The following is an 11810-nucleotide window of genomic DNA, read 5'->3' as shown; positions in this document are numbered from 1 at the left end:
CTCTAAAGACGGCATTCATAATAGGCTATAGGCAGCTTTTCCAAAAGCTACAAGTTGATTGGCCACATTTCTTGATTCGTCTACACTTTTCTCGGACAGATTTCTAGCATCGTGGACACAAGGCTTAAGTCATATGGTAAAAAGCTTACAATAGTATTGAATTCCAGTTAAAATAAGTTGTTAATTAAACTAAATAATAAAATAAATAATAATTGAATCGGAGGATAAGATAAGATAAAGAAACAAATTAAGTTACACAGAATTTTCCATTCAGGTTTACTTCAAAATAAAAAAGAAATCAATATAATTAAAAAATAAATTTGGTAAACATACACGTAAATAAGCTAGAAAAAAATTAATATAAACTAAAAACAAAAAATATTATTTGTACATTGCAATATCAATCATGTAAAAAAATATTACACACATACCCCCCAAAAATATATACTCATTGAATACGTTTACGCGGCAACGTTAATCCGGTTTTAAGTAACCACTATTCTACCTACTGTCGTTACATGCCATATAAATTAAATTCTTTACGTCGATGTTGTTACACCACTTGTAATAATGCTACGCTAACGCTATAAATCCTTGCGTGTAAACGAACATCACTTACAATTACGGTTTAAGGTTATCGTGTAAACGTACTCCGAGTTCTCTATGTTTACGAGTCATGACGGCTCCGGTCCGGCGTTCCATCGCTAGATCATGCTGCTACATAGGAGGGAACGTCACGGTGTTTATGTTAGAAATTTAAAATTGTGTCCGGTAAAACGGTTTTTTCATATGTACATTCATAATGATGATAATAACCTTAAATTTGCAGGTATTGCAGTATTTTCTTACGCAGATAATTGATAAACAATCATGGTGTAAATGTGTAAATAAAGTTAGGAAGAAAAAAAAACAATTTGATATTAAGAATAATGAGTGTCACCCAAGCAAAACTCCAAGCATGGGTAAAATTAATACAATTAAAAAAATTGCAAGATGTACTGGATGATATTCAGGTAACTCTTTGTTTATTTTATATTATAAATATATATATAAGTAGAAATATATTTTTGATTATACTTATATATATATTTATTTTAAATTATAATTATACTTTTCAGAGTATTCACATACAAGTTGACAGTAAGCTGAACGAGAAAATTTTTAAATTATTGTTACACTTGTATCGCACAGCAGACGAATGTAAGGAACAGAGTTCCGAGACTGGAAAGGAAATGGCTGCATTAACTAAATTGCTGTGTTCATTACTGATTAATATACCTAATAACAATAACTTTGTCAAGTGCCTGTTTAAAATCGCTCGTTATTTAATTTCTCTGAATTTGTATGAGGATGCGGCAGAGATTTGCTGTTACTTACAACCTGGCAAGATGTATGATCCTCAAAATGATACCATCGAATTATTGGCAAAAGTATTATCCTTGTGGCAAGGTGAAACTAGTAATGCGTATCTTCTTCTTACCAAGCAATCTTTCAATGAAGAAAATTACAATAATTTGAAGAATGCTATTGCATATGAAATGAGAATGATACAAATTCTACACAAGAATTATACGAAGCCTCTGATCATGAGAATAAGCGCACATTTGGATACAATTGCGACAATCGACAAAGGAGGAAACAAATATTTTCAGGATTTTCTTAGACACATGCAGGAATATTTAGCAGGAGCACAGCTGTGTTTAGAACAGGATGAAAAATATATCATATATTGCCATACACTTCACATCATATGTCACATAATATGCAAGTCTATTAATATGGCCGATGTAGAGTCTACAAGGAAAACATTGAATGAATTATTCAGTGACTTTGAGAACCTCTTGGCAGAGGACGAGGAGTGTCACCAGTGCTTCCAGCAATTTCAGAATTTATGTGCAACGCTTTTAGTACCAGTAGAAAGTTTCGCCAATGACACTGCCAAGAACTTGCAAAATATTGTTTCCTGTAATTCGAAAATTGCACAGAGGTATGGATATGAGGCCTTGAAGTGGAACGCGTTCAGTACCGCGGAAATAGGCGAACCGTTGTTTATGTATTTAGAAAGATGCGTGAAGGCTGACAAGTGTCTGCTCGTCGACAAATTGCTCGATACCAGCGTCCTGCTGGAAACGATGAATCTATTTATACATATGAACGTGGACGCGTTTTATATGAGGGAAATGTCACTTAAAAAATGCAAATGGTGCCTGGATAAAGTGTGCACGGTCAAGAAGGACTTGTACAACGCAATAGTAATGCAATGCAGGTTCTTCACTCTGGTGTGCAAGTTCTCTGTTAAAACACTGCCGGAAGAGGTGTGCGTCCTCGCCAGAAAGATCCTGGAGCAAAACGCAAACTCGATCATCCGTGAAATGAGAGAATGCAGATGTACACGCTGGATACAATTGTGGAGCACCTGCCGCACTTTAATTTACAACATAGGAATACTGTCCGAGCATGTTTACAAGGAGGGTGCACGTTTATTCGCATTGCTATGCCGCTGCATCTTCCAGCTTCGAGAGACCGACTCGAGTTCGAAGTATTTTAAAAGTCCCGAGGACCTTGAAAATTCTCTCTCCTTCGCATTGTACAAACTAAGTGTCATATATTATAATAATGGTGTATATAGAAGAGCCATGACTGTGTGCGCGTTACATGCCTTGTTGACTTACGATCAGCCAAGCACGAAGGCCTTCCACGTATGGGCAAACATTAAGAAACACGCTCCTGAGATAGTCAGAAAATTAAGTATGATCGAATGCTTGAGAAGTGACAAGGACCAGATAAAGGATGTGATGAACTTTTTGATCGACACGTCTAAGTATGATCTTGTTAAGTTGCGTTTACGTGAGGTAAAAAGTTTAATCGAAGAGGAAATCTCATTCACAAACTGTGTATCAGCACTTCTGGAAGAATTTGAGAGATTGGAGCCAAGTAAACGCTTGTATGCACGTGCGGTACAATTATTGGGACACTACTTGTTGAATTTTGAATTCGACAGCTCTGTTCTGGAATATCATAAACGAGCCATGTCTAGATTAAAACAGGATGTAGAGTTAGATTCTCTGAGTGTCTTGTGCTTCGAAGCCAATTTACATTTTTTTACATTTCTGGAGGAATTACATGCGATGAACAAGCAAACACAAGTGGAAATGGAGAACACGAAGTTTGCTCTGTACGCTCCTAAACTACCGGAACTTCGAGAAACCAAATCTCCAAATGTAGTTCCTGCCTATACTATGATAAACGTTAAAAAAGATGTCAACCTTGTAGTGCATCTGCAGAAGTGTTTGAAGAAATGGAGTGAATTATTTAAATGTGACATCGTAAGTTAATAGAAAGCACTTGTCTGATAATTATTCGAAATTTGGCAGCTTTAAAAGTTCATGTAAAAATACTTATTACAGGGTGAAATCATAAAAAATTTGGAACCAAATCTTATACTTGATACAATGATAACAGCTGGTGAATACTGCCGACTGTATCGTTACGAGGACTGTGAAGCTAAAGTATGGAAGTTGGCACATAGACTAGCGTCAGAAATGGATGATCATCGTAAAATAATTTACGGTATATTGAATCATCTTTTTAACAATTAATTGAGAATATTCTCTGTGAAAGATTAATAAGATTAATTTCAATTAACGTAATTGTAATTCTGTTACAGTTGTAAGTCGTTGTATCTCATCAAGACAAATTAATTACGATTGGATTGCTACTGCCAAAGAGTATGCCATAAAATGTAAAGATTCCAAAGATGAAAATACGATTCGTTCCATTGCTATCTTCTGGATAAGCTTAGCAGATTTTTGTTTTGAATGTGGAAAGGTAAAGCAATAACTTATAAAACGTGTAAAACTTTTGGCATGCAAATATTTTCTGTTGTACTAAATAATATGTATGTAATTTTATTTTATTCTTTTTTTTTAGTGCGACGATGCTAAGCAATTACTTACCGAAGCTAGCAATCTCTCGGGAATTTCACTCCTTGCTACCAAATCTATATATTTGCTAAGTTTAGATACTATTATACGAAATATTAATTTATACGAGGATAATATGCAACACGAGGATTATACTTCATATATCACGAAAAGTCTGTTTGCAGGGAGACGTTTACATCAAGAGTTGGTAACAACAAAATGTAATTAAATGTATATTTATTATTAGTTTTTTATACTCTGAAATCAGGGTTGGGTAGTAACTAGTTAAATAGTTGAAAGTTAAAAAGTTATTAACTTTTAACTTAGTTAAGTTTAAACATGTTAACTTTTAACTTAAACTAGTTATTTTTAAACGCATTGACATTAACTTATTAACTTTTTTTATACAAGTCAAAATAATTCATCAATATTAAAGTCGTGTGAAAATGGTTGGTCACAAAAAATATATACTAATTAACTTTTAACTTTAATAAGTTAAGTTTTTAACTTAATTTTAATTGAGTTAATTTGTGTTGAAGTAACTTTTAACGTAAACTTAGTGAATTTCCGGGTCATTAACTTTAAACTTAACTTATTTAAAGAAAAGAATGAAGTTATCCAACCCTGTCTGTCAAATTGACATAAAATTATGATAATATGATAAGATCAATTTCGATTTATGTTAATCCTAAATTAATACAAAGCTTATATTATGTACATCTTAAAATTGCAATACAAAATTACACCGAATTATTTACAGAACAATTTCTTTTTCAGGGAAAAGCCAAGTGGAATATCTCTTTAGTTACGACGTGCTTTTTACCACGGCGATCAATCTCTCTATGAGGACAAATAGTCTACTATCCTTTCGCGGAATTAGTACGGATTTGGTACGACAGTTGAAAACGGCACAGAGTTTAGGTGCAGTAATGCGTACCGCCGAGGTGTTGAAGTCGCTGTGTTACATCGACTTGTCGCGTTCGCAGCTGGACGATTGTGAGGTGAAGCTGCAAGGCCTGGAGCGCATTTTGGACATCGAGACGTTTCAGCTGTCGATGACAAGTTCCAAGTCTGTCCCCACGTCGTCCACGCATCTCGCAGTGACGCCAACGAGAAATCCCGTGGATCCCGTCAGGGACTTGTCTCAGCACGGCAGCTCACCGGTGCTCGCTAAGAAAATTTTCGACCTGCCCAAGTTCAGCCTGCACGAAAATTGCGACTGCTACAAGTGCCGCAACGTGTCGTATCAGTACCTGGTATTCGCTACTACCTACATCAGGGCACAATTGTACGCCTCACAGGGTCACATCGCGCAGGCGTTCGACCATTTCCACGGCGCCTTCAAAATAAGAGAAAAATTATTTCGAGAGGAGAAATCGTCCGGTCGCTCCCGCGACAAAATCGGCGCAAAACGGTCCTCCTGGCACGCGCGACTCTACGTCACCGATTACGTCCAGCTGCTGATCGATTTCTGTTATTTCCTGAAAACAAGTATACCGTCGAGGCAACAGGAGGCGTACGATATTGCAAATTTGGCGATCGACGTATGCCACCAGTACAAATTGGAGGGACACCCCGTTTACGTGTCGGCTCAGGAATTGGCGATTGACAATGATTTCCAGTCGGTATTGACGTCTTCAGACTGCACTTCAGGTACGTGCAATCCAACATATGACTTTCTCTCTCTTTTTTTACACATCGTGATTTATTTACATGCGATTAATAATTCTATTGCAGAATTTATGGTTCCACAATCACACGATATCGATGTGAGTGAGTACGCCGCGGTTCCAACTGTCCCGAGCCTTTGTGTCACGCCGTCTGCGCAGAAACACGTTAGGAGGCCCCTCTCAGGAGTGCGACGCAAAAGAAATCCAGTCGCTTTGAAAATAGCGAAAGTTGATATGATTTGGAGCGACGATGAAGACGACGACGACAGCTCGTCATCACCATCTGTCTCAACGCGCTTAACTAAAACGCCTAAACCGCGCGAAAAATAAAGAGAGAATTAAAAAAAATCTATTTCATAGCAAAAAATAAATAAATAAAAACAAAGACGTGACAAATCTAGTTAGACTTTGGCGTTCTAAATTGTTTTTATTTTAGAATAATTTATTCATGTAAAATAATCTTTTTTGCGGATTTTTGCAGAAACAGTATGATAATTGAATTTTCCTTATCGCACTTTACAAGCACCATAATATCGAGATAATATTTATTAATTACTTTCTCCATGTTATTCTATTATTAAAATTTATTCACGATTTCAAGCCCAAGTTGGTAAGGCAGATAATTTGCGTTCTTATAGTGATTAACTTTATTATACACGATAAGTTAATAAACAGTTATAATTTCGTATATATAAATCGGAAACAGCGTATTACAGTGACTAATTGTACGATATTCAATATTTCATGTAATATAATTCAATAAAATATATCTCGATTTCACAAATAAATTTAAATAACTAAAATTTCGCAATGTAACAGTATAAATTAATTAATATAAATTTGTTCCCCCTCAACGCCGAAGTGATCCGGCTCGTTGGGAGATCTTCCCTCACAGCACCGAACATTGCAATAAGATTATATGGGAGATTACAACCTTACATACTTAATAATTAATGTTACTGGTATATGCCACTAACCTTATAATATAATCTTACATTATAATATTGTCAGAAGATTAATGAAATCTTATTTCAATATTTCAGTAATCTTACGTGCAATCTCATTTTTCGCGTATGTTGAAAAACATTTTATACAAAACTATTTATAATGATCATGTTACTGGTATATACCACTAACCTTACAATATAATCTTACGTTATAATATTGTCGGTAGATTACTGAAACCTTATTTCAATATTTCAGTAATCTTACACACAATTATCTAATTTTTCGCATATATTAAAAATACATCCCAGGCAGCACATGTTAGCCTAATATATGTTTCTTAGACGTATCTAAAATGTCTAAGAAACATAAAGTACCATTTAAGAAACGGTTTAAATAGAAACCGGTTTTAGACCTAAATTTTAAAAACGTATTTTTCACGTTTCCACAGAAACGAAAAATGTGTTTTATTAAATTGATTCGAAATTATATAATTAATATAGAAAAAATAGTAATTTCTACTTAATTTGCGAGTATTAATTATTTTTACATCATACGTTTCAATGTACTCGATTATGGAACAAGAGACAACAATCAACACAAGTGTTGTGTGATTCCCGCCTCTGATTCACCAAGCGACCGATAGACGGCCAAGCCAGGCGTGACGTTCTCGCAAGAAACATTTGCGTTATCACCTTATAAATAACCATCCGGAAAACCGATTCGTTGGACATTTTTCTCCTAAATAAACGTTTCAATAAAATGGTTATGGAACGTTACGTTAAAACGTTTATGAAACGGCTTTGAAACCAATGTGTGCTGCCTGGGATATTACAAAACTATAAAATATCTTTTAAAATATTAATTAAATTTTATGTTTGCACATTTTCATATTTTCAAAATTTATTTATTAAAAAATTAAATTATAAATTGAATTATAAAAATAAAATATACAATATTTAATTTCTAATATTAAAAGGTTTTTACTATGTTATATGAATACACAGGCCGACATGGTTTTTGCTGTTTGAATATAAGATATCATTTTCAATGTATTTTTTCACGCTGAAAACGAATCCGGCCGCGAAATTGCTCTATGACGTCAGGTTTTTGAGAAAAATGAGGTTAAGAGTGTCAAAAGTGACGTTTTTTGCCATTTTTATGATTTTTTCGCTGGTAAAATAAATTTTATTTTTTACTTTCGTTTTCGCCATCTTAAAGTGCCAACTTTATCTTTAAACCCGATTTGTCGAAACTCCGTAGGATTTTTTTTCGCCGAGTTAACCACTCCGCTGTCAGACGAACATTTCGTGCCAAAAATGTACTTGGAGAACAAAACTTCAGAACTGGATAATAATGATTTTAATATGAAGGTTTTTGAGGTCGCTGAATCCAATTCTGAAATAAGATTTTAAAAATTAAATATGGCCGATCCAATATGGCGGACCAAAATTTGTAAAACTATTAGAATTTCAATAAAATTTGGTATATACTGTTTTTTTTACTTCTGGGTGGGTTACATTTCGCTTCCCCAAATGAGATTCTGGCATTTTAAATCTTCTGTGTACAATGTACTTTACACGAGCAAAAATTAACTATACCTTACTGATGCAAACACAGTATCCTGCACCATGTTCTTTGTTCGTAGACCGTTTAGCCGCAGTAGGAGCGATTTTACAAACCTTCTACGTTTACCAGAGTGCATCACGTGGAGGCAGCCTACATCACACTCTTTTGATTTTTTAAAAATGTTTTTAGCTTTGTTGTTTTTAAATTGTTTTATCATTTTTTATCATTTTAATTTTCATTTTTTTTATCATTTTTTATAATTTCATTTTTTTATTTTTAAATCATTAAAAAGATATTATATAAGTACATAGGCACATATAAACTTAATAACTTAATATCATAAATACTTAAAATCGAGTGCTACGGAGGCCGAAATATTCGTCTGACAGCGGAGTAGTTAACTCGGCGAAAAAAATCCTACGGAGTTTCGAAAAATCGAGTTTAAAGATAAAAGTTGGCACTTTAAGATGGCGTAAACGAAAGTAAAAAATAAAATTTATTTTACCAGCGAAAAATTCATAAAAATGGCAAAAAACGTCACTTTTGACACTTTTAATCTCATTTTTCTCAAAAACCTGACGTTATAGAGCAATTTCGCGGCCGGATTCGTGTTTAGCGTGAAAAAATACATCGAAAATGATATTTTATATTCAAACAGCAGACAAAAAGTTTAAAAATGTCGGCCTGTGATATTAATACAACATGCCCTGCAAGGTTTTTGGGATGTTAAGGGAATGACATTGGACGAACATGCACATGTTATTGGGAGGTTAATGGCAGGTTTATTAATCTCCGTGGAATGTTACAATCTTACAATTTAAGATTATTGTAACCTTATTAAGATGTTCATGTGCTGTGAGGGTTAAAATTAAATATCGAGACCCTGTGAAGGTCCACACGCACGCGCGGATTGTTGTTACGGGCCTGACGCTGCCCGTCGCGCGAAATGAGAAAATCGAGAGACACTCGAGGTCTAACCGTGACAGTGCGCACGAAATGAGAAGGGCCCCCAAAAGTAGTCTGATCACAGTTCACTATTGACTACAAAAGACGATCATCACAAGTGACCAGCCGAACAATTCACTGTATCAAACTGCAGAGACGTTTTCACACACAATCGGTAATTATAAAACTCTTTTTTTTTTACCTGAAACATAAAATATTTTTCTGTTCATTACATCTTATTGAGAGGTATCATATTCAAGGGTCATCCCAACTATGTATTCCTCCCTGAGACACCGTTAAACAAGTACCTTCCTATCTTTTACTGTTTTTATAAAAATTAAGGCCATTTCAACCAAACTCCGGTTAATTTAATCGTCGATTAACTTACAGGGCGATCAACATAAAAATCTCTAATAATATAATTCTCGTATAAATAATATAAGTTTTATGTTGATCGCCCTGTAAGTTAATCGACGATTAAATAAACCGGAGTTTGGTTAAAGTGGCCCTTAGTTGGCGCTCAACATAAAATCAAATTTAGAGTCCTGGCGGCTATAGACTCGGCTGCGCCAGGTGAAGGCCTATATAAAAAACGCCTGTCTCAACAATGTATCAGAAACTCTCAAATTTTGAATCAACAATATAAAAAAGGCTTGGAAAGTGCTTAAATGGTGAATATACATATATACATCTGTGAAGCATGCTGAGGAATTACAATAATATGTTATAACATCTCAAATAAAATTTACAGTAATAGTTTTATAAGAAAAGGAGAACACACCTTTCTTTTTTATTACGCTTCTAAAGTCACTTTGAAAAGCTTCATTATATTCCTTTATTTTATTCCGAGTGTAGACTGCCTCAATTTTGTGCGTACAAATTGCGAAATTTTTATAAAAAGTATTTTAAGGGGATGCTGGAGTTGCTAGTGAACTATTTTTTCACTATAGCGATGGTAATTGCAGTTTCGAAAATTCTCTTTATTGCTTGTGCAGAATAAAAAATCCTTTTCCACAAATGAAGTATAGATAGAAAGAAAGTCCGCTCTACAGGACTTTATACTCAAAATGGAAAAAAGTTAAAAACTTGCATTTGTCTTTTCTAACTTTGTTCCATTTTGAGTATAAAGTCCTGTAGAGAGGACTTTCTTTCTATCTATACTTCATTTGTGGAAAAGGATTTTTTATTCTGCACAAGCAATAAAGAGAATTTTTGAAACTGCAATTACCATCACTATAGTGAAAAAATAGTTCACTAGCAACTCCGGCATCCCCTTAAGCAGGGTTGGGCAGGTAAAATACTCGATGTAAATTACACGGTTTTAGCATGTAAAATACTAGGTATTTTACGTCTTTAGGTTTGTAACCTGTAAAATACACCGAACGCTGTATGCGCCTCTTCAGGCCGTTGCTAAAACTTCATATCAATTGTCGCATGTGACAATTAAATTAAGAAAATTAGTTTGTGTTAACAACGCATTGTATGGTGTGTAGTTGTGTACTCAATAAATTTAATAAATAAAAAAATGAGTGGCGGTAGGCCAATTCATGACTTTTGGGAGGTATCCCAAGATTTAAGGAATATGCACTTGTTTATTGTGTGAACTATGCACATCACATTTTTTTTGTATTAGCTGATGAATTTTTCCATCCGTCAATTAATAGAACTCCGTCGGACTCAAAAGATGAGATTCTTTCAGCCAGTAGATTCTGGTAAACCTTGTCGAGCAACGTTGTAGAAAGTTTTTTCCTTGTTAGAAGTTTGTATGTTGGAAACAGAAGTTTCACAAAGTTTTTAAAATATTGTGAATGAATAATATTAAATGAAATGTTGCACCCAAAAAAATTGAGCTAATGCTAAATCAATTTCGTCAGTTGTCGGTGCGGTTTGTGCTTTCGGTTGCTTGGACGATGTTGACGATTCCAATCGCTGTTTTTTTGGAATTGAAATTGGTTGTAATAAATATAATTAGTTTTTTAATTAGTTTTTCTCAAACAAATAAAATTAAGGAACACATTATATGTTTAATAAATATTTACCCGACTGGTTTTATCTTTACAATTCATCGTATTATATTAATATATAGTGAATTAGTGCCTGACTGATTGTGAGTGACTGCTTGATGTCGCCTATGCTCTGTGCTGTGAGCTGTGAGCTGTGAACGTCCGCTGAATACGCCTAAGTAAATTTTTTTTCCTTTGTGTAATTGTGTCTCTTGACACGCGTTGTCAACTGTACCCGTAGGTATAGGTTATTTAACGTCGCTCAAGTAAAATAGATGTTAAAGGTTAAGTACGTATTACGTTATTTACGTTTTATACATATTTGACGTAATATACATGATATTACGTGTAACGTAGAAAACCCTAGAATTTGCCAAATGTCCCAACCCTGCCCTTAAGGGGATCCTGGAGTGCCTAGTGAAAAGTGCTGCCAATTGCACACATACATATACAAAAATTAAAATTGAAATGCTTTTTATAAAAATTTCGCAATTTGTACGCACAAAAGTGAGGCACTTTTGAATGAAGACAGAATGAAGGAATATGAGGCGACTTTTAGAAATGAATTTAGAAGCGTAAGAGAAAAGAAAAGCGTGTTTGAAAATTTTGTACATACTTATACATACATACAAGCTTTCAAACACTCTTTTCTTTTCTCTTACGCTTCTAAATTCATTTCTAAAAGCCGCCTCATATTCCTTCATTCTGTCTTCATTCAAAAGTGCCTCACTTTTGTACGCACAAATTACGGTTGT

General features: G+C 34.4%; 1 protein-coding gene and 1 long non-coding RNA gene across 6 annotated transcripts; one reads left to right on the top strand and one right to left on the bottom strand.

Moving 5' to 3' along the window:
• Positions 1-54: 54 nt before the first annotated feature.
• On the top strand, positions 55-6381 carry LOC105280654. Of its 5 annotated transcripts, XM_011341340.3 has the most exons (9): positions 336-747; positions 830-1013; positions 1119-3326; positions 3408-3570; positions 3668-3828; positions 3931-4144; positions 4701-4813; positions 4910-5576; positions 5661-6381. In XM_011341340.3, exons 2-9 carry the CDS (start codon positions 930-932, stop codon positions 5921-5923), a joined length of 3873 nt encoding a protein of 1290 aa, XP_011339642.1. In that variant the 5' UTR covers positions 336-747; positions 830-929; the 3' UTR covers positions 5924-6381. The 5 variants fall into 5 exon arrangements, with proteins under 5 accessions (XP_011339640.1, XP_019887651.1, XP_011339642.1 ...); XM_011341338.2 differs by lacking the exon at positions 336-747 and adding an exon at positions 55-136 and having other exon boundaries at positions 4701-5576; XM_020032092.1 differs by lacking the exon at positions 336-747 and adding an exon at positions 143-323 and having other exon boundaries at positions 4701-5576.
• A 4152-nt stretch (positions 6382-10533) lies between these two features.
• On the bottom strand, positions 10534-11666 carry LOC105280655. The gene is made up of 2 exons (XR_894159.3): positions 11092-11666; positions 10534-10981 (listed from the first exon to the last, which is right to left on the bottom strand). It is a non-coding gene; the product is annotated as an uncharacterized LOC105280655 (long non-coding RNA).
• Positions 11667-11810: the final 144 nt, after the last annotated feature.

Source organism: Ooceraea biroi, chromosome 3 (genome assembly GCF_003672135.1).
Source record: "Ooceraea biroi isolate clonal line C1 chromosome 3, Obir_v5.4, whole genome shotgun sequence".
Taxonomy (NCBI): domain Eukaryota; kingdom Metazoa; phylum Arthropoda; class Insecta; order Hymenoptera; family Formicidae; genus Ooceraea; species Ooceraea biroi.
Note: the sequence above shows the minus strand (reverse complement) of the source record. Positions and strands in the feature narration are given on the sequence as shown.

What these genes read in the sequence shown, in the direction of transcription:
- LOC105280654 (XM_011341338.2), top strand. Translation starts at nt 930, where the DNA reads ATGAGTGTCACCCAAGCAAAACTCCAAGCATGGGTAAAATTAATACAA. An exon ending in ATGTACTGGATGATATTCAG is followed by an intron (nt 1,014 to 1,118) that starts GTAACTCTTTGT and finishes TATACTTTTCAG; the next exon opens with AGTATTCACATACAAGTTGA. An exon ending in GTCTTCAGACTGCACTTCAG is followed by an intron (nt 5,577 to 5,660) that starts GTACGTGCAATC and finishes ATTCTATTGCAG; the next exon opens with AATTTATGGTTCCACAATCA.